Genomic DNA, 23,818 nt, shown 5'->3' with positions numbered 1-23,818 from the left:
GGATTTGGGGGCCACTGGGGTCCCCAAAAACATAGGGCCCCCCGAGAAATTTCTCGGTATCTCTCCTGTCCAGTCCGCCTCTGATTATAACATTTATTATATTAATCTGATATAATAGAAATTGAACTCAATTATAGATTGAATATTAATATTTTTATTGCTAGAAATTTCGATAAGATTTGGAGATTCAAAAGAGGTAGGAGTTGTAAGAACGAAAGTAGGAATTGTATGTTTAATATCAATAAAAATAAGGGTTTTCTAGGACAACAAGATTAAAGAAAGGCCAAAAGAAGACATAACACTTTCAAGATAGAACTTGTAGGTCAAGGAACATTATTAGAGGCACAAATAACCATGTATGAGGTTTATAATAGGTTTTAAATTTCGACTCGGGTAATTTAGGTGTTTTTCCTCTCATAATTTTTTTTTGCGACGATTCGCAAAGTGAACATTCTGCTTTTTTTTCATCATCACTACATATTTTAAAAAATTTCCATACGTTGGATTTTCCTTGTGCCATTATATTTTATAATTGAATGCAACAATAAAATAAACAATATATTCTTCAGATCATCTACACCATGTGGAAGATAAATTTATTGATAATTTTCTCTAATCACTTTGCTATTAATATCTTCTCGTAGATTAGGTTAGAAAAACACTAAAGGCCCTTACACAATGCCAGGCAACAGGCAATAGGAACAGGAAATAACGTAGAAGAGAAAGAGAGAAAAGCTATTTCTCTCTCTTTCTTTCCTACATTATTCCCTATTTCTATTGCCTGTTGCCTAGCATTGTGTAAGGGTCTTAATGCCCTTCGCCGTTATTGAAAATAAACGTTTAAAAAAATCGTACAAGGAGCCAACCTGAAATGATGATTAGCCAAAAAAAATGATTAGCTTTATTCCTAGAGGACTCTGTGTCTTGAATCCTGAACTAATGGTGCCAATTTTAAATATCAAATTTTGATTCGGTATCCGACCGGATACTAATGATATCCGGCTATCCGGCCGGATAGGCCGGATACCGGATAGTTGCCGGATATCCGGCACATCCCTAATATATAGTATATCTAATAATATATATAGTATATATAGTATAGTACATGTAAAATATGATAAAATATAGTATATAATATAATTAATTATATATACGAGAGCTTTATGTACAAGAGTTTTATAGAAGAGTTTTATAGAAATAGTGTGCAAGTTTTTTCATATTTCTTTAGTCCCACTTGGTGCCATTTCCTGATACCACATTTTTTTGTAAGAAGTATATAGGATAGCTTTTTTTGAAAATTTTAATATACCTATACGACAGGTTTTTTTGAAAGGTTTAATATATACGACAATTTTTTTGAAAAGTTTCTATTAACGCTACTTGCAGATTAATTAAATACACGTGCTACAACTCGTATATTTTTTTGAGGATTATCTTCAAATGCTTGAAGAACAATTTCTTCATTTTGTTCGTTTCGGACAGTACGATCAATGACACCAATTCCCTGTCTGTTCAATGATAATTGACCAGTGTGTCTCACTCGATTAATTAATCTTTAAAATACATTTACACTCGGCCGATTACAACGAGGAAAACAAATTGCATTTATCAATTAGCCACGTATAAAATTTGAAATAAGCATATCATTTTCTTAACGTTTTTTTTTTATTTTAATTAATCACAACATTGATGTAAAAAAATTGAAGTATGATAAATTGATAACTTGATATTAATGATATGATAATGACCCATGATATTAATTTTTTACATAGATAATTTGATGTAAATATACATAATATGAAGCATATAATATACTTAATATTAGGTCTATAACTTGAAACCCGCCCTCTTGCGAGAAATAGCTGTAACTTTGACAATTGTCAACTGTAATGGCTGATTCAGTCAACTGTAAAGGCATCATTTTTAGTTTTGACATGTGTCAATAATATTCAGTATATAAAAGTTTGTGTTTGCGACAACAACATAGTTTTTTACTGCGAAAAAAATGTCTGAATTTCAACCAAATAAGCATCATTTGCGCGAAGCTTTGCTTTTCTGTTTCAATTTGAAGAAAACTGCTGCTGAATCTCATCGAATGCTTGTTGAAGCTTATAGGGAACTTGCTCTATCGGAAACAACTTACAAAGAATGATTTCGACGATTCAAACTTGGTGATTTTGACACAAATGATAGAGAACGTCCAAGTCAGAAAAAAAATTTGTAGATACAGAACTGCAAACATTGGTAGATGAAGATCCATGTCAAACACAAAATCAACTTGCAGAAACGTTGAATGTTACTCAAGCAGTCATTTCCAAGCGTTTAAAAGCCATTGGAAAGGTATACAAGAAAGGAAGATGGGTGCCATATGAACTGAAAGAGACATCGAAAAATGAAAAACCATCTTCGAAATGCTGCTTGCCAGGCAAAAAAGAAAAGGATTTTTGCATCGAATTGTGACGCGATGAAAAGTGGATCTATTTCGATAACCCCAAACGCTGAAAAACCATTTGCGACACAGGCCAACCGACATTGACGCCAAAACGCAATATTCATGGGAAGAAGGCCATGCTCTGTATTTGGTGGGACCAGAAAGGTGTGGTATATTATGAGATACTGAAACCTTGACTGGAAAACAGTCAAAGGGGATCTCTACCAACAACAAATAATCCGTTTGAGCCAAGCATTGCGCAAAAAACGATCAGAATATGAGACAAGACAGCATAAAGTGATCTTCCTTCATGACAACGCTCGACCTAACGTCACTAAAGCTGTCAAGGAAACATTGGAAGCACTTTGCTGGGAAGTGCTACCCCATGCGACTTATTCACCAGACTGTGCCCCTTCCGACTACCACTTGTTTCGGTCGATGGCACACGCACTTGCTGAAAAAACCTTCAACTCTTATGAAAGCGTCGAAAAATGGGTCTCTGACTGGATAGCCTCTAAAGATGAGTCGTTCTTTTGCCGTGGGATCTGCTTATTGACAGAAAGATGGGAAAAAGTCGTCTAACGATGGCCAATACTTTGATTGATGTATTTTTTTATTTATTTTTTAAATAAAGGCTTAATTTTTGCAAAAAAGGCGGGTTTCAAGTTATAGACCTAATATTGTTACGCCCCGGCGCGTTAAATCTCTCATTATTCTATTCTTGCCTCTTCGCAAGGGCTTTTACCTGAGAAAACGCAGCGAACGGGTTAACATATAGGTCCGGGGTTAGCTGTAGCCTATAGCTAAGTGGTAACCCATTACAGAACGATCGCGCTACTAGCTTGTCAATCTCAATAGCGGCGTCGTTTGTCAGAATTCCTCTTTTGCGCCGTGTTTCGTCGAGGATTGATATTCGCAAGTCTTTGGTGCGACTAATGTAATCCAATATGTGCTCATTATTTCGAAGGTATATTGTACTTAATTCACCGCGGTATTGATCGATGGTCCTAGGGGACCCAAACGCTCCATTCAACGGGTTTATCAGGTGAGTCACTGTTTTGCACCCTTCGTCCTTTACTGCACATATCGCGCGCCTTCGCAGTTTCGTTAGAAGTCGTGTTAGGTTTCTTTTGGGGTAAGGAAACAATTCTTTTACCCGACGGCAGGTTCGTACGAATTGAGAGAGGGGGATATTGCGTCCATCAAATTGAGGAACCGTTTCTAATGCTTCTTTGAACGAGATTCTCGGTCCGTAGTTTTCATGAAAAGGTTCGTGTTGGGGGCCTACTGCTGATGCCTCGAACTTGTGTTCTCGGTTATCTCTAATTGGGGACTGAGTGTGTGATATGTGATGAGTGTGTTACTGTGATTATTGGGTAATCGCTCCAAGTCACGATCGATATTTGTTACGTTTAACTCGCTATCGTGTATTGTAGTCCTGTAAGTGAGTCGAATTTCTTATTTATTTCTGCTTCGTTTTCTATCAATTCACGTCGCATTTTTTCAAGATCGCGTTCTGTAATATTTTTATCGCGAGAGAAAGCTTCCTGTTGTTAATGCAACATTTCTGACTGCTGTCGGAGCTGCGTCTCCTTAGCAACTAATTGGGCCCGGTATTCCTCGAGTTCCGCCTCGCTTGTTCCCTCTGGAATTTTTCCTCCTTTTCGGGTTTCCATTTTAACTAATTATGGTAATCCCACCGCTGTCACCAAATTTCTGTTACGTCCCGGCAAGTCTTTGTTATAAAAACTCAACTTAGGGGACACGATTGCTTTCGGGTAATCGAGCCTGTGGGACTCTACCCTAGGTACGCGCAATCTAATCAGTTGTCTAGGAAAAACCGAAAAAGTAAAAGCCTGTATCGATTAGGGGAATATTCGATGTAATTTAATATATGCTGAGACACTAATTCGCGGGTTGATGCGGGGTCGCGGACGTCGTGATTTTGTTAATTATTTAATTTTGTACTTACCAATATTCAGGTGTTCTGGTTTTTTGAGATGTAATTGGTCCTCCTCGGGTGCCCTAACGGTAGCCGTGCCGGGTTGATTGAGAAAGGAATGCTGTCTAACGGGATCAGCGTAAAGGGCCACGGCCGGTGGGGGTTGAATCCTTCACGTCGAGAGAACTGGTCAGAGTCGTTGCACACACTTTCGTACTCGGAGTCGTAATATTTTTCCACGCCGATATATTGAAAATGTTCCGCAGTAGCTGGTCTGGTGTATTGAAGGAGCAATTGGCGCGCGCGATATTTTACTCCTCCGCGACGCGTCTTGGATTTTGGCATGAGAAGGAGATTGTGTCAATTCGAAAATTCCAGGCGTAAAGCATGCGGTGGGCCGCATCACGATTTGCGGGGATACAGAAATTAATACAACAAAGCGTGCGGTGGTCCGCACCAGAGTTATTAAATCTAAGTGCTAATTCGTAGTGACACTAGGATGGATATAGAGGTAGGTTAAAGACGCAAAGATAATTGAGCTGAGATGTAAATTTAACAAACACTTTACTATAAATTCTAAAGTACAAATTCTGTTAATAATCTACACGTTACACTTTTATTAACTTACGCTTACGAATACTTTTACTAAGTTACGTTTACAAATGTTAAATGATTCTAAGTTCGATATAGAGATAGAGTCGGATTCAGAGATGTTGCTCGTGTCGAGACCGGAGTAGAACTGAACTTACTCGGCTAGCGTGGGTTCTTTTATACCCAAAGATTTTATTACTTTTATCGCAAAAACAGGGTTTTGGAATTTTGGGTTTGAAAGGTCTTACGGATAGGTCTAAAAAAAAAAAGAGTTGGAGAAAGTTGGATAGTTTTATGGCGGGTCCCGTACGTGCCTCGGGGACCGAGCACGTTTGAGGGTTTTATGGTGGGTCACGTACGTGCTTCCGAGACAGGGTACGTTCGAGGATTTTCCAGAAGGTTCGAGAACGTTCTAGAAATGGAATATTCTGGAAGGTTCGGGAATGTTTGAGAACGTTCTTGTAAAAAGAACGTTTGAAAAAATTTAACTATAACGGCCGGAGGACGTTACAATATATACACATGAAGCACATGAATAAAAGTACAGAGCAAATTTTACAGAAATTAGAATATAAATGCATGTAATTAAATAATAAAAATATTGTAGAAATATTGCAAAATTAATATACAGAGTGTCCCATTTTAAAAACCCCATGTGAATAACTTTTTAGAGACATTTTCAAGAAAAATGATTTAGACCAAAGTTGTTAGGTTTGGAGGGGGACATTCGATGTCAAAATGCTGTAATTTACAAGCCTCATAACTCCAAAAGTACTTAATGAAAAATAACTTCATTATAGTGTTTTGAAAAGCTCTTGACACCAGCTATTAGATTTTGGAATCAAAAATAGGGTGTTCTATTTAAAAAAACAAAGTTGACCTCCATATGACCTTGGCATGTACACCCTAGGTTAAACCAATGTCATCATCAAATGTCCCCCTCCAAACCCAACAACTTTGGTCTAAATCATTTTTCTTGAAAATGTCTCTCTGAAAAGTTATTCACGTGGGGTTTTTAAAATGGGACACCCTGTATAATACATACACTTTTTTTATCCTTTAGAGTGCCTTTAACCTATCTTCTTCAGTCAGATTTCTTAGCACTTTATACACACACATAACTAGCACACACATAACCAACTTAAAAGATTCTAATGTATATGACAGATAGCACTGAGAACTATATAGCGCCTCTAGATCATAATCCGGGGACTAATGTACCATTCTGTTATACTCAATTATGTCATACGCACACGCACACATATACAAAAATTTTCACGCACTAGATTCTGATAAACAAAGCTTTTAAACTCAATTTTGAGAGTTCCATGTTGTTCTTCTATATAAAAGTGCGAAATTATACATACAAGTTGCATAATTCATGCATAAAGAGAATATTGTCACAAATTGACAGTTCTAAAGGTAAAGAAAAATCCTTTTCTTGTATTTTTTTTCTTTATTGGTTTCAAGTCTAGCACTTCCGCACTTTATTATTGCATATATTTTAATCGTAGAAAAGGATTTTTCATTTTTTACAAACAATAAAAAGATCCACGTTTTTTAAAAAATTGTGGTTAGTCGGTAACTCCAGCATCCTCTTAAGTAATAAAAAAATATTTGATTTAATTAGTTACAGGATATACAGGTGTCAAATACGTCTGTTTAAGCTAAAATCGCCTAATTTCGATAATTCTTACAATAATAAAACGTATCTGATAGCTTAAAATGTAATTCAATCAGGGCCGAAAACCGGCCTTATAAAACTTTCTCTTTTTGTGCAAAATTAAAAAAAAACAGCCATTGAAACATTTTAAATGCTGAAAAGTGCGTACGGTAAAAATGTTTATCGAGAACAAGTGTATTTGATTGGCATAAAAGGTTTAAAAAAGGGTGAGAATCATTAGAATGAAGACCGAAGATTTGATAAAGATCGATCAAAAAGACCGACCTTCATCTTCCAGAATAGAAAAGTTGATGGAAGTTATTCAAAAGTGTTTGGCCAAAGATCGAACTTTGAGTGTTAGGAGGTTAGAAGAGATGACAGGGATCAATAAAGAGACAATATGTAAGATTTTAGCTGGTGCAAAATTTAATCGCTGCTCCTTATTCTTCTTCTATTTTAAACTTCGACACGACGAAAACATTAATCTCAAGAAAATAATTATGCAACTTAAATGCATCAACCAAACTAATTAAAATTATAACTTCATGTAAATAAATGTTTTCTCTAACTAGTCTCGTTGATTCCTGATTGATAGGGTTAGTATAATATTACTATAATTATTATATAATAATATCAGTCCGGGAACTTAATTGTCACACCATGTATGTTAACTGTAATTTTACTTTGCTTGAAAGGATCAACCTTTAACTGTCAAAAGTCAATTTGTATTTACATTTCTAAGTGCGTGTGAAAGATTTTACGTCAGCGCTTGGTCAGCAACTAATTTAAGCGAAATGGTAAGCAATTTATTAAATATCTAATTATTACTTTAGTGATATTATATTACTTTTTAATGTAAAGCAAAGAACCTTAAAAATAATTAAAAAAAGAACAATTAAATATTATTATTCTTATCTAATTAAAATATTTAATTAAATTTTAGAGTAAAAAAGTAGCATATAGCTTTCCGGCAGAGGATTATATGTCATCAGAAACGATTCATGACATTCTTTTTATAATACTAAGAAGTCAAAAATCTTTTACAATATCAATGGCAGGTTTTCTACCTATTCTCTCGTTAGAATATTTTGGAAATGTAAGATTCTTAGATTTATTATTATTTATTATTATCATCGCTGTATGTATTAAATAAATTATTAACATTTATATTATTTTGCAGTTTATGGCAAAGGCATTTTCCTATTTTACAGCGATGAAAAGTATTATTAATACTTAAACTTATATGTCTAGATTTCGTTTAAGTGTAGCTTTTGTTCATTATAGAAATTGCCTTTATGTATTATGCATTATGCATTCCGTAACATGGAATTTATCTGTAGAGTTATAAGTTATTGCACATATTGTAAAACAAATTGTTTTTTGGTATTAAAATATTCATAATTTATTTTAGCAGTAGTTGTTAAATTATATCTTGTTTAAAAGGCAAACCTTGAATTAAATTTATATAATAAATAAATGTTTTCTTGTAGTATAAATAATTGTACGGAGTGTTTATGAAGTAACTTCTCTATTTTAAAATTACATAATTTCTAACTGGCTCGTCTGATTCTAATAAAATTTATCAGCAGTGTTCAGGCACTAATAAGTTTTTTTTTTAATTAAAAAAAAAAAAAAAAAAAATTTTTTTTTAATTAAAAAAATGTCATTTTTAAGCTATATTGATTTTTATTTGGCTTCTACGAATTCATCTGTGCTCTAATTGCATTCACAACGTTGTTATGAGTTATGGGTCCCTTTTATAAGGGGAATACCAGAGATTGCCCCCTCCGATTTCGCTGAATTTTACATATGTTGTAGAAGTAACCTCCCACTAATTCATCGTAAAATAATAGGACCCATTTCTCAAGCATTCGCGAGAAAAACGCGTTTAAAGATTTACGTGCGCGTGCAGTAAGAATAGATTGGTAGCTAAGCGGCGTGGCTTACAATTAGTGGATAAGGCGCCTGACTACTACGCTGCATATCGCTGGTTCGAATTTTATTTAAAAAAAAAATTTTTTTTTAATCTTTATTGCAGCGTATTATTATGGTAAGCATTTTTAAATATTTGACCTGAAAAATTATTGTTTTAATTATAAAATTTATTATGTTTAAGAATTATGAAATTTATTTATTTACTATTTTCAAATTTATGTAATTAAAATTTACATATATTAAGATGTGTTATGCAATAAACGTTATTAAATTAAAACTTACTTGCTATTCAAGAAACAAAGTTCAAATTATTTTTTATTTTTGCCACGATTTTTATTTTTGCCGCAATGAGTTTCGATTACACAGAAAGTCGTTTCTTGATAAGGGTATCTGTGTAATCATATTCAAAAAACTTGTTCTCTTTGTGTGACACTGTGAGGTAATTAAAACAATTTTAAGACCGTTGGGTTTATTCAAGCCATAGCTAGCGATTTTGTTTATTAAAATTTGAAATTTTATGAGTTGCAAACGTAATAAGGATTGGAATTTTCTTATTGACTTCCTTCTCTTACTTTCCTTTCCTTTTCATTTGTATTATAAAATGTTTATTGCATAACACATCTTAAAATTATGTAAATTTTAATTACATACAACTTTGAAAACAATAAATAAATGAATTTCATTATTCTTAAATATAATAAATTTTATAATTAAAACTATAATTTTTTAGGTCAAATATTTAAAGGTACACACCATAATAATACGCTGCAATAAAAATTAAAAAAATTTTTTTTTTGAAAAAATAAGATTCGAACTAGCGATATGCAGCGCAGTAGTCAGGCGCCTTAACTAACGTCACTAACAAGGAGAACACCAGACATGGCCTCCTCCGATTTGACTGAATTTTATATATACAGGGTGATTCAAAACAACCCAGGTGTCCTTGCACAGACGTATTTCTGAGTTAATTCTGAGACGATTTTTCCTTTACAAAAATTTTGTCCGCGGCTTATTTTTCAAGTTATAAAAGAAAAAAGTTATCAAATCACGGGACGAATACAGAAGATAGGCAGGAGCGGCGCAACTGGGCGCAACTCCATTCGACACGGGTGATTACGGGACGCACGTTGCGATCAAACACACGTGATGAAACACGCGCCACACACACACACACACACGCACACACAACTCTCTCTCTCTCTCTCTCTCTCTCTCGCTCGCTCACTTACTTTTACAAATTCGACGTCTTCATTCTGTTTGACGGATGAATAATTTTACCGGGGATAAGCAATAAAAATTTACACAGCACTTGACATGCAACAAATCCATACCGAGATTTATAAGACATACATTTTTTTTCGTATCACGTATCGAATTTACTCACGTAAATGAATAATTTATAAATCGATTTATTACTATTAATCACTGCGATATTATCGATATTATCGATCGGTCCGTCAGCTGTAACACACAGCATCAGCGGCGAAAAGCACAGGCGTAACAATACTTTTCAATAAAAACATAATCTGGTTCATTGTTTACATCGAGTACTGTCTCCGCATCGAGCTACGTGCGTTGTGTAAACGTTAGGCATATCCTTCGAATAATTTTTAGTCACCGAATAATTAATCGGTAGTAATAACAAACCGATAGATTCGTGTGTGAGTGTGTGTAAATCTGTGAAAGTATTGATTACTGTAATTGCATGTAGTGTGTACTTTTTTCTTAATAAAAGTAAGCGGAATATGATTATTCGGCAGTGATTAATAGTAATGAATCGATTTATAAATTATTCATTTACGTGAGTAAATTCGATACGTGATACGAAAAAAAATGTATGTCTTATAAATCTCGGTATGGATTTGTTGCATGTCAAGTGCTGTGTAAATTTTTATTGCTTATCCCCGGTAAAATTATTCATCCGTCAAACAGAATGAAGACGTCGAATTTGTAAAAGTAAGTGAGCGAGCGAGAGAGAGAGAGAGAGAGAGAAAGAGAGAGAGAGAGAGAGTTGTGTGCGCGCGCGCGCGCGCGCGCGCGTGTGTGTGTGTGTGTGTGTGTGTGAGTGTGTTTCATCACGTGTGTTTGATCGCAACGTGCGTCCCGTAATCACCCGTGTCGAATGGAGTTGCGCCCAGTTGCGCCGCTCCTGCCTATCTTCTGTATTCGTCCCGTGATTTGATAACTTTTTTCTTTTATAACTTGAAAAATAAGCCGCGGACAAAATTTTTGTAAAGGAAAAATCATCTCAGAATTAACTCAGGAATACGTCTGTGCAAGGACACCTGGGTTGTTCTGAATCACCCTGTATAATAGTTCAGCCTTCCCATTAATTCGTGTTAAAATTATAAGACGCGCTTTTCAAGCATGCGCAACAAAAACGCGTTCAAAGATTTACGTGCTGGTAATGTACCGAGCGGTAAGAAGGAATTGACAAGCGGTGTGGTGTAGCAAGTAAGACGCTTGATTACAGAGCTGCGTATTGCTGGTTCAAATCTTACTTTTATAAAATTTTTTTATCTGCATTGCAGCGTACTATTGTATATGTGTATTATCTTTTAATATCTGACCTAAAAAATTAATGTTTTTATCCTAAAATTTATTATATGTAAAAATTATATAACTTATTTTTTTAATATGCTTTAAATGCTTATGTGATTAAAATTTATGTACATTTAAGTTGTGTTATGCAATTTACATTATTAAATTGAAATTTATTTACTATGCAATAAACAAATTACAAATTAAATTTAGTCGAAAATGAACTTGATTCCGAAGACGAATAATAGATTTTACTTATGAAAAATAAAAATCTTATAAGTTGCAAACATAATAAAAGATTCGAATTTTCTTATTGCCTTCCTCTTTCCTTTCTTTTTCACTTGTTCACTTCTTCACATTATAAAATGTAAATTGCATAACACAACTTAAAATTACATAATATTACATAAAATCATATTAAATTACATAATACATAAATTTCAATCACATAAGCATTTAAAGCATATTAAATAAATAAGTTATATAATTTTTAAATATAATAAATTTTAGGATAAAAACATTAATTTTTTGGGTCAGATATAAAAGATAATACACATACATAATAATACGCTGCAATGCAAATAAAAAAAAATTTTTGTAAAAGTAAGACTCGAACCAGCGATGCGCAGCGTTGTAGTCAGGCGCCTTGCTCGCTACACCACGCCGCTTATTGTCAATTCGTTTTTACCGCTCGGTACATTACCAACACGTAAATCTTTGAACGCGTTTTTCTCGCGAATGCTTGAGAAGCGCGTCCTATTATTTTAACACAAATTAGTAGGAGGGCTAAACTATTATGTATTGTATATAAAATTCAGCCAAATCGGAGGGGGCCATGTCTGGTGTTCTCCTTGTAAACCACGCCGCTTAGCTGTCAATCTGTTCTTACTGTACGGTACATTACGCGCATATAAATCTTTAAACGTGTTTTTCTCGCGAATGCTTGAGAAGTGGATCCTATTTTACGATGAATTAGTGGAAAGGTATTTCTACAACAAATATAAAATTCAGCGAAATCGGAGGGGGCAATCTCTAGTGTTCCTCTTGTTAGGCCCAGTTCCACAACTTGCTTTAACCAGAGTTTAAGTCGTTAAACCCTGTTTAAAGGAAATGTTGCATTCCACAACTGCCTTTAGCTTCGGTTAATGTCGATAATCTGCGGTAAAAGTTAAACGTTAAATTTTGGACGTTTATCAAATTTAAACGAAGTTTATATAGTACGATTGATTTCAATATCAAAAGTTATTGACTATTCAGTTCTTTTGAGGTTATGTATTGCAATATTGTAAGTGAGGAATATTCTTTTGGTGAGAAGTATGGCTATGGCTCTAGCATATGTATTATCTTCATCCGACGAAGAATGTGATGAAGATTTTGTGATTAATCGACGACCAAGAAAAATAAAAAGACGATCACCATATTTTGAAGAATTTGATGATGTGGATTTTCATGCTCGATTTCGATTAAGTAAAGAATATGTTAATATAGTGTTAAGAGAAATCGAACAGGAAATTTCTCATAAAACAGAACAGTAAGTAAAGTTGTGACTTAAAATATTATAAAATATTATAAAATAATATAAAATATTGTACTTACAATTAGATAGAAATTATTGTTATAACAGGAGTAACAATAACATAAAAGTAAAAAGTTTAACGAAATCAATATTATATAATTAATTATTTACTATTAATCACAATTATTCGCAATTATATTCATTATTTCTTTTATATCTTCATTGCTGTAAAACAAAGTAGTGAAATAATTAATACAAATGATAGTAAAATTATTTGTTTTGGTTTACTAGAAACAACGCTATATCTCTAATGACGCAGCTGCTCCTAACATTAAGATTTTATGCAACTGGAAGTCATTTATTATCAGCAGCAGATTTTTCTGGCGTAAGTAAAACAAGTGCTCACAGAATAGTTCATCGGGTGACCAAAGCTATTGCTCGTCTTCGACCAAGATTCATAAAATTTCCTATGCTTGCCGAGGAAATAGAGAAAGAGCAAATAAAATTTTTTGATATTGCACGATTTCCAAAGGTAATAGGTTGTATTGATTGTACTCATATAAAAATACAGTCATTCGGTGAGTAAAATTTAATATCTTAAAAAATATATGTTTATAATAAAGTTATTAACTTTATTATTTAATTTTATTTGCATTTATTTAATTTCAGGTGGAAACGATGCTGAATATTATAGGAATAAAAAAGGATATTTTTCTATAAATGTGCAAGCAATATGCAATGCAAATTTAGAAATAACTGATATTGTAGCTCGATGGCAAGGTTCAGTACACGATGCTACAATATTTAACAATTCTAGAATACGTGCTTTATTCGAAGCTGGAATGTTTGGAAATTCCTTATTGTTAGGAGATGGTGGTTATTCTTTTCGTTCATATTTTATGACTCTTTTGCAAAATCCATGAACTCGAGCGGAGCAATTGTATAATGAATCACATATACGAACACGCAATACTATCGAGCGTGTATTCGGAATATGGAAAACAAATTTCCTGTTTTAGCGCTTGGGGCTCGATTTCAAAAAGTGGATAATGTTTTACTTGTAATTGTTGCAACTGCTGTGTTGCATAATATTGCTCGGCGTGCTGGAGATTTATTACCACCAGATGATTTAACATTACAATTGCCTGCTGCATGGGAAAATATTTTACAAAATGGAAATATACGTATACCTTGCAGAGATAATGTACAAAATAACATACAGCAGCTATTAATCAACGATTATTTTCAAAGGTAAGAGAAAAATTTTATCGCAAATTATATACTCACCCGCAAAAAAAATGGGCTACCAAACTTTAGCACAATTTTTTAACATTTTTGAATAGCGATAACTCAGCAAAAAATCATCGTATTGGCATGGGCCTCCAGAGGGGGGGGGGGGGGCAGAAGGGGCATTTGCCCCCTCCCCCTCTGGTATCAGAGAAAAAAAATTCAGCATTTGCTCTCTTGTTTTTATTAAATATGTTTGTCAAGTCTCATTTTGTTGTATTGATCAAAGACGCCGTTCAAATTGCATATTAAACAAAAAAAAATTTGTTTAGTTTATAAATTAAGTAATATTTTCAATTGAAAAAAGAATTAATCAACAAAGCGCAAACTCGAAGGCAAATTTCGAAGCTGGGAGTTGGGAGTCGACGCAGAGAATTGAGAGAATCACTTCCGCGCTCGATATGAGTTAGAAAGAGAGAAAGTGAGCTTGCTGAAGTGGGGATGCGTGGGACACGTAAAAACATCAGTCGGCGCATCTCCACTTCCGAAGCTGCTCGAAGCGCCGAGTCCATCCACACATCGCTATTCTCATTCTATACAGACCGTAGCGGAGCCCGAGATCCGAGACCCGTGACTCGAAATGCCCAACACTGCCTGAGAGCCTTAGCTCCAATATCTCTCCTTGCATGATTGCACTGGCCTTTTTATTTATGTAGCGGCTATATTAATGTCTGCATTACGAATTTAATATATGTTCTGTTTCTGTGGTTATGTATATGCGCTTGCCAAATACCATATAACTGACTAACTGCCTGCTTTGTTTTCCAGTGCTACTTGATAGTTTTTTCCACTGATACATACATATCATTTTTTTCGTAGGCATTTTATTATAAAATATAAAATATTTAAATATGGATATACGAAATTTTTTTAAAAAACCAAGGTTAGAGAAAACCGACCAGTCCGAAACTCAATCCTCAGAGCCCTTTCCTTCAGTTTCCTCTAGCATCGCAACTAGTACCCTCGCTTCTAGCACTGGGCCTTCATTTACTAGAGAATTTGATATCGGGCAATACATTAGTCCTGTCTCAGATATTTCTTCTGAAAAATGTGAAATTTTTATAAATACATGGGTTCCGGATAAAAACTACAACTTCAAAAAAGTCGGTAAAAAAAGGAGTTTTCGATACGAATGGTTACAGACATATGCTCCTTGGTTAGCATATTCTGAAGTTGCCGACGGAGCTTTCTGTAAATTTTGTGTCCTCTTCAAGCAAATAGTCCATAGAGGATTACAGGGTTCTTTTATTTTGAAAGGATTTAAAAGATATAATGATTTCAATGAGGCAGCACGAAATCATGTTCAGTCTGAATGGCATAAAAAAGCTCTTTCAGATGGAACTAATTTAATGGCCATAAAAAAAACAAGAAACTAAGTATTGCTAATATAATTACCCAGTCCAGATTAGATTTAATTACAAAGAACCGTGAAAAGTTAGGTTCGATTGTACAAACAATCATTTTCTGCGGAACTCATGATTTGGCGCTTCGTGGAAAAAATTCGAATGAAGGTAATTTCAAAGATCTTTTAAAGTTCCGAGTGCAAGCTGGTGATTCGGTTTTGAAACATCATTTTGAAGAAGGCGCACGAAATGCGCAATACACATCTGTTAGAACCGAGCATGAAATAATTGGAATTTGTGAAAGCATAATAGCAAATGATATCGTTTCAAAAGCTAATATCTCCAAATATTTCTCAATTTTAGCAGATGAGACATTGCTGGGGTAAAACAATTTGAAGATAGCAAATTAACAATACAAGAAGAGTTTCTCGGCTTTGTTGAACTTAAAAAATTTGATGCTCAGTCTATTTCCGATGCAATTTTATCAAAATGCAAAAGTTTAAATTTGAATATGGCATATTGTGTAGGTCAGGGTTATGACGGGTGCTTTGCAATGTCGGGAAAAAAGAATGGTGTGAAGAGCATAATACAACGAAAGTACCCAAACATTCATTATGTGCATTGCTCGTCACACAGATTAAATTTGGTCGTCCATGATTTAAATAATTTGAGTGATATCAGGAATACTATAGGTACTATAAAAGAAATAATAAACTTTTTTAGAGACAGTAATATTCAAAGGCAATTAGTTCCTTCAATCCCTATGCTTTGCGAAAATCGTTGGACCGAGAAGTACAAAAGTATTCGCTTGTTTAAAAAGCATTTCAAAATAATATTAGAAAAATTGTTCGAAATTTCTGAAGGATTCACAAATGGTAAACAAAAAGCGAATTATTTATATTGTGCCGCAACAAGACCGATATTTCTGTTATGCCTATTCATAATGTCAAAATATTCGGAAATATTAGAACCAATTACCGTTCAATTAGAAAATAAACAAATAAATTTGCTTCAATGTCAAAATCATATAAAACGTTTAATCTATTCTTTACAATGAACGGAACGAATTCGATCACATTTTCACGGAATGCCAGAAGTTCAGCTGCACAATTGGTATTGAGATTAAAATACCACGGACTGTAGCAAAACAAACTAAAAGGGCAAACTATTCTACAGAAGATCCCAAAGAATACTACAAACTAAGCCTTTTCTTACCATATATAGATTCGTTGGGTGCAGTTCCGAATAGGTGAAACGCCCGATTGTTTTGAAACTCCACTATTTTATGTAGTTTGGCGCGCTGATTACGAATATAATAATGAAAATCGCCGACTAGGTCATTTTCAAGGTCAAAACAAGGTCAGAAAAAGTGAAAAAATATCACTTTTTTTGAGATTATTTCGAGAAATATTGATGTAACAAAAAAAAGTTTCAAATAAAAGTTGTAGTTCTTGTAAAAATACATCATTTATGTCCTATGCATTTTTTGTGTAAAACTGATAGTTTTTGAGAAAATTGATGTTAAAGATTAAAAACTTTGGTAAGTAGGATGAAACACGGGGGGTTCGGGGGGCGGAGCCCCCCGAGGGGGAAATGGGTGTAGGCGGGGAGGGGGGTGCAAGGGGGAGGGGCGGAGCCTCTCCCCCCGCCTATTACATAGCTAGTGTCTATTATAGAAGTTGAAAATAACTTTCAAACACAATATGCTCTCTACCTTGCGTAGGGGTCTTGCTAATCTTTTCAGTATCAAATATTTTTAGTATATTGTAGACTCATCATACCTTTAGTAAGGCGAAGAATTAATTCATATAAACTTTCTGCGCGCACACACCTTGCATTGGGGTCTTGCTAATCTTTCCTGTATTTAATATTTTTAGTATATTGTAGACTCATCATACCTTTAGTAAGGCAAAGAATTAATTTATATAAACTTTCTGCGCGCACACACCTTGCATTGGGGTCTTGCTAATCTTTCCTGTATTTAATATTTTTAGTATATTGTAGACTCATCATACCTTTAGTAAGGCGAAGATTTAATTGATAAATATAAACTTTCTGCGCACATACACTTTGCAACTTTTCGTGCAAAACTACTTCCTATCATCTGGTGTTTCGGATTAAGTCTATAATTATAGATGCTTTTATATGGGTTTGCGATTTTTAATGCAAAGCTAATTTTCTAATACAAGTTTTGCAGCTTAATAAAGTTGTTTCTTTTAATTTTTTTTTTTTTACGAAAAAATGGATAAAACATACAATTTATTTTCATTAGCATCTATTTTTCAAAATCGTTCATCAACTCTTTAGTGGTTGAGAGAAGTTGGTTTGATTCCAACAAAAAGATTCTGCAAAACTCATAAAAAGTATATGAATTTGCTAGAAGAAGACCTTGAATGCGGAAGATTTCTTTGCGTGAAAAGAGAGAAGTATCGACACACTGCGACTGTTGTGGAGGATACATGGTTTGAAAGGTGTCATATATCTCCTGCAGCATGTATTCTTATCACGTATTGTTTCTCGGTTAATATGTCGTTTGAGCAAACAATTCGAGAGAGCAGTGTTATTGATGGGCAGCAGATATCTCGTGAAACTGTAGCCGATAGATTTTCTTTTTGTCAAGAAGTCTGCATGGCTGCACTTGATGAACAGTTTCAGGAAGAGGGTCTTTTGGGAGGTGTCGGTGAAGTTGTAGAGATTGATGAATGTAAGATTGGTCGTCGGAAGTACGAACGGGGGCGTGTTGTTGAAGGATCGTGGATTTTAGGAATGATTCAGCGTGGACACGCCACTAATTATCGGCTCGAAATTTGTCCGGACAACAAGAGAGACAAAGATACTCTTCTGACTTTAATAAAAAAACATGTCATGCCTGGGACTGAGATCCATACGGATTGTTGAAAGGGTTATATTGATTTGGAACATCACGGATATGTCCACAAAACGGTGAATCATTCTGAGTTCTTCGTAGATCCGGAAACTGAAGCTTATACTCAGAATATTGAATCTTTCTGGCGTTGGATGCGTCGTGCATTATCTCGCGGTGGTGTTCGCAATAATTGTATCGCTGATCATTTGTGCGAATTTGTGTGGCGTCGTCGACTTCAAAGATTGGGTCAAGATCCTTTCAACCAATTACTTATTGATATCAAAAAGTGTTATCCGGGTAAGGAGTAAAACTATGAAAAAAGTTGTTAACTATTTCTATAAAACTCTTCTATAAAACTCTTGTACATAAAGCTTGTACATAAAAAATTGTACTTTAAAAAAAAGTTGTATATACCAAATAAAACTTCGCTATATATTCTGCCTATAAAAGAAATGATATCAGAAAATGACGCCAAGTTTAAATAAAAAACCTTTCCAAAAAAGTTGTATATTAACCAAGAAAATTGTACTTTTAAAAAAAGTTGTATATACCAAATAAAACTTCGCTATATATTCTGCCTATAAAAGAGGTGATATCAGAAAATGACGCCAAGTTTAAATAAAAAACCTTTCCAAAAAAGTTGTATGTATATATTATTCTATAAAACTCTTCTATAAAACTCTTGTACATAAAGCTGTCGTATATATATAAAAAACAAAAAATTAAAATAAAAAAATATAAAAAATTTAATCAAAATAAAAAAATATTTATTATAAAACGCAAAAAAACTTGGCGCTGCTACACTAAACTACATGTTAATTTCATTGCTTTATAATACTTTGTGGTGTAGCAGCGCCAAGTTTTTTTGCGTTTTATAATAAATATTTTTTTATTTTGATTAAATTTTTTATATTTTTTTATTTTAATTTTTTGTTTTTTATATATATACGACAGCTTTATGTACAAGAGTTTTATAGAAGAGTTTTATAGAATAATATATACATACAACTTTTTTGAAAAGGTTTTTTATTTAAACTTGGCGTCATTTTCTGATATCACCTCTTTTATAGGCAGAATATATAGCGAAGTTTTATTTGGTATATACAACTTTTTTTAAAAGTACAATTTTCTTGGTTAATATACAACTTTTTTGGAAAGGTTTTTTATTTAAACTTGGCGTCATTTTCTGATATCATTTCTTTTATAGGCAGAATATATAGCGAAGTTTTATTTGGTATATACAACTTTTTTTTAAAGTACAATTTTTTTGGTTAATATATACGACAGCTTTATGTACAAGAGTTTTATAGAAGAGTTTTATAGAAATAGTTAACAACTTTTTTCATAGTTCTTTAGTCCCACTTAATTAGATATATACGACAGGTTTTTTGGAAAGGTTCTAAATATGTACGACAATTTTTTTGATAGATAAAGCAATAAAATATAATTTTTGTTTTGGTTAGATATATACGACAGATTTTTTGGAAAGGTTCTAAATATGTACGACAATTTTTTGGACAGATAAAGCAATAAAAGCAATAAAATATAACTTGTTTTGGTTGTAACAAGAACGTGTACTTGGCGCCTTTTTTTTTACCTTTTTTTTAAAAAGGTAATTTTTTGATAGATATTATTTTTTTTGTTATAATTTTGACTATAAATTGAAACTAATTTAGGATACTCAGAACAGAAATATTAAATTTTGAGTTATTTAATTTCATTTTATTAGACAAATCATACAGTAAAGTCTCAAAACAGTTATCACATAAGGCATAATAATAATTGGTATAATTGTATAAATTTGTTCAATTTTACCACACATTCTGTCAAAAAAAGTACATGTTTCAAGACATTAATGTATGATTTGTCTAAAATAAATAAAATTAAATAGCTGAAAGTTTAATATTTCTGTTCTGAGTATCCTAAATTAGTTTCAACAATATTTATTTCCAGTCAATTTTATATAATTCCAGTTTAATAATTTGTGTTTATTATAATGTTTCTTATTTACTATGATAAATATTTTGTATGGATAATATTCAATAATATACCTAAAATACGATCTGAACATTTTCTTAATTCTCTGCCCACACTGTAATGTGAAAAAATTTTCTTAATTCTTTGCCAACACTGTGACGTGAAAATAATTTTGTTGTCAACCATAGCGTTAACTACAGAAGGTGACTTATGCTATATTTTTTTAAAAATATAATTTTGATTATAAATCAGAACAGAAATATTAAACTTTGAGCTATTTAAGTTTATTTATTAGACAAATCATACACTAAAGTCTCAAAACAATTATCACATAAGGCATAATAATAATTGGTATAATTGTATAATTGGTATAATTGTGTATAAATATAAATTTTTTCAATTTTACCATGCATTCTGTCAAAAAAAGTACATGTTTCGAGACATTAGTGTATGATTTGTCTAAAATAAATAAAATTAAATAGCTGAAAGTTTAATATTTCTGTTCTGAGTATCCAAAATTAGTTTTAACAATATTTATAATTTTCAGTCAATTTTATAATAATTAAAAAAAATATAGCATAAATCGCCTTTTGTAGTTAACGCTATCCACATCACAATGTGGATAGAGAATTAAGTGTAAAAGAATGTTTAGATCATATTTCAGATATATTATTGAATTTTATTTATCCATAGACAAAAAAATTATACACATAAACTCGACAAGAAATCTTGCAATACACAAAATGAAATTGACTGAAAATGATAAATATTGTTAGAACTAATTTAGTATACATAGAACAGAAATATTAAACTTTGAATATTTAATTTTATTTATTTTTATATATTTAATTTTATTTATTTTATATATTTAATTTTACTTATTTTAGACAAATCATACACTAAAGTCTCTAAACAATTGTCACATAAGACAGTAATAAATGTTATGATTGTATTTAATTGTTGTACCATATATTCTGTCAAAAAAGCACATGATTCGAGACTTTAGTGCATGATTTGTTTAAAATAAATAATCAAAGTTTAATATTTCTCTTCTATGTATACTAAATTAGTTCTAACAATATTTATTATTTGCAGTCAATAATTAAGTCGTGGCGGAATAAGCAAAAGCGGAATATCCGTAACTAATAATTATTACAATTAAATATTGCGTATTATTACATTTTTTTATATTTTTATATTAACCAGTCAAATTTTATTTGTGTATTACAAGCTTTCTTGTCGAGTTTGTGTTTATTAATATTATAATTAAAATTTGCGTATTATTACATTTTCAATTATTATATTAACCAGTCAATTTTAATTTATGTGTTACAAGATTTCTTGTCGAGTTTGTGTTTATTATTAATAATTATTATCAATTATTATATTAATTTTATGAAAAACATTAATCTGATAGTAATGATAGTAACCAAACATTTTTATATTACACCAAGCAAAGTATTGCGCAAAAATTTTTGTGTTACACCAAGCGAAGTATGCGCAAAAAATAAAATTGACTGAAAATTATAAATGTTGAAACTAATTTAGGATCTGACAAAAAGCACATTTGTATTGTCTAATATATGAAACGCGAACATTCTCTGTTGTTTCTTTATGTACTTCCGATAATTCAAGCGATGGATGATTTTTTTTCTGCCATGCTTGGAAGATCTCTTTTGCTACAAAACATGGTTCCTTGTCTGGATGATAGGTCAAAAATTTATCGAACAATTCGTGTTGCAATGCTGCTTTCTCATTTGTAGTATATGGCAACAATACATCTTCATGAGCAACATAATCTAACCCTGGAATAGCGTACAAACTGCGACTGCTCTCATAATTGCCTAAAAAAGTTACCGCTTCTGTTTGAGCACGCTAAATATATAAAAGTATTATATACATATAATGCAAGATAAAAATTATAATTTTTTGCTTCTTACTATAAAAGGACAATCTCATTGATCAATCAAAACTTGATAAAACATATGTGGCCTGCCTTTTACTTCTTTCTCTCCAACATTGTTGAAATATTATCCTCTCTATATAAAAGATAAAGATTATCTATATAACATCCATATAAAAGCAAAAAAAATAGATATAGTTATTCATACAACTACGCATACCCATCTTTTCTTTCTTATTGAATAGAGCTCTGTCATATATACTTTAGCCAACCAAGAAAATAAAATCACACCTCGATAACTGTAAGAATTTGGACAAAGGCACTAGGGAACTTTTTAAATCTTTCCCGGTGGAAGTGTTCTTTCGAAATATTTAACTCTTGCGGCGAAGAGATTTTTCGCCACGTCGACGGTCCTTCCCGACTGCGTGTTTCCGGTCTCGCATGCGCGAGCGACTCCGAATTAAACCGGCCGAAATAAAACGTCTGTACACTTGTACTTGAGAAATCACTTTATTTGGAAGGAAATACGTATAATTGCCGGCTCCGAATTACAACTTTGATTTCGGTTGCCAACACGACTCGACTCGCTCCGAATTATTATTTAACGACTAGCCAGTGATTTTCCCGACTCGACTGGCTTCTTCGACGACTACTTTACGAGTGTCTCGCATGGTCTCGCACGGAAACTATTCCGTTCGCACGCAGGTTCTCGATTCTTCGAGCACGTTCCATTAAGGGGTGGATTTGACAAAGGACCCGCTAAATCCGGTCGATTATTCTGGTTCGATAATCGATTGCGCTCGAGGCGCCAAGCGTTTTCTGAGCTGCCAGAAGGTGGCGCTCTCCCGCGTTCGATTCTGGAAGTTATCTTACAACTTCGGCCGTCCTGCTTAGCTTCGTCCTCGAAGCTTGTATTGCGAATGCACAGTAAACATGTGACGTTTTAATCACCAACAATTCGTCGCTTACAATGTCGGTACGTATAGCTTATATTTTTCTTAAATCTAAATTCAACATTTTATTATCAATATAAAGTTTTTTTTTTTCTTATTTGCTAATCACAATATAACTAACCTAATTTTCAATAAATTCTTAAATTACAAACTTGTCTGATCTTCTGTATTATCACAGATAAACTATTGCCGTATCTACTTACGACCAGGACTTCAATTTGTCCGAGGAGAGAATGGTGTTCAAAGGACGGGACGCAATGTTAAAACCAGGTACGTCTTTAACCACATACCGATTATTACCCAAACTCTTATTTATTACGTAAGGACCCTTATATTTAAATTTAAACTTTCCGCTTTCCCCCGGTTTCACCCGAGTATCCCTAATCGCGACGTAATCACCGGCGGCATAGGTCGTTGGCTTACGGGATCTTTCGTCCCGATAAACCTTATTATACTGTTTAATTAATTCGTTAGCCGAATGAGCGTTGCTACGCGCCGATTCTCTTTCTTCAAGAATGTTTTTGTCGATGCCTGTCAATTTTTGCGTGAACTCTGCTAAAGCATGGTCGGAGTGATTTTTCTTATCGTATCCGAAGGTTAATTTCGACGGAGAACTTTTAATAACCGAATGGTACGTGTTGTTAATTATATACTGTAATTTCAATAATTGATTTTTCCAATCCGACGTAGAATCAATTAATTTGGTCAGAGAACTTTTAATGAAACGATTAACGCGTTCAACAAGGCCGTTAGCCCACGGCGAGGCCACAGCTACCTTTCGATGCTTGACCGAAATCTTATTAATGAAATCCGCGAATTCCGCCGAAGTAAAAGCAGTTCCACGATCCGACACAATCTCTTTAGGATTAC

General features: G+C 33.2%; 1 protein-coding gene and 1 pseudogene across 1 annotated transcript in view; both read left to right on the top strand.

Annotated features, from left to right (window-relative positions):
• Positions 1-8,032, top strand: part of LOC136999858 (odorant receptor 10-like) — a 233,579-nt gene extending 225,547 nt beyond the window's left edge. Inside the window, exons 4-6 of the mRNA XM_067354659.1 lie at positions 7,323-7,424; positions 7,571-7,723; positions 7,808-8,032. Coding sequence (XP_067210760.1) covers positions 7,323-7,424; positions 7,571-7,723; positions 7,808-7,864 — 312 coding nt within the window. The 3' untranslated portion in view covers positions 7,865-8,032. The remainder of the gene's footprint in view (positions 1-7,322; positions 7,425-7,570; positions 7,724-7,807) is intronic.
• A 4,387-nt stretch (positions 8,033-12,419) lies between these two features.
• On the top strand, positions 12,420-15,063 carry LOC137000059 (putative nuclease HARBI1; annotated as a pseudogene).
• Positions 15,064-23,818: the final 8,755 nt, after the last annotated feature.

The sequence above is a fragment of the Linepithema humile genome, chromosome 5 (genome assembly GCF_040581485.1).
Source record: "Linepithema humile isolate Giens D197 chromosome 5, Lhum_UNIL_v1.0, whole genome shotgun sequence".
Lineage (NCBI taxonomy): Eukaryota > Metazoa > Arthropoda > Insecta > Hymenoptera > Formicidae > Linepithema > Linepithema humile.
The sequence above is the reverse complement of the archived record's forward strand: the minus strand, read 5'-3'. Positions and strand labels throughout refer to the sequence as shown.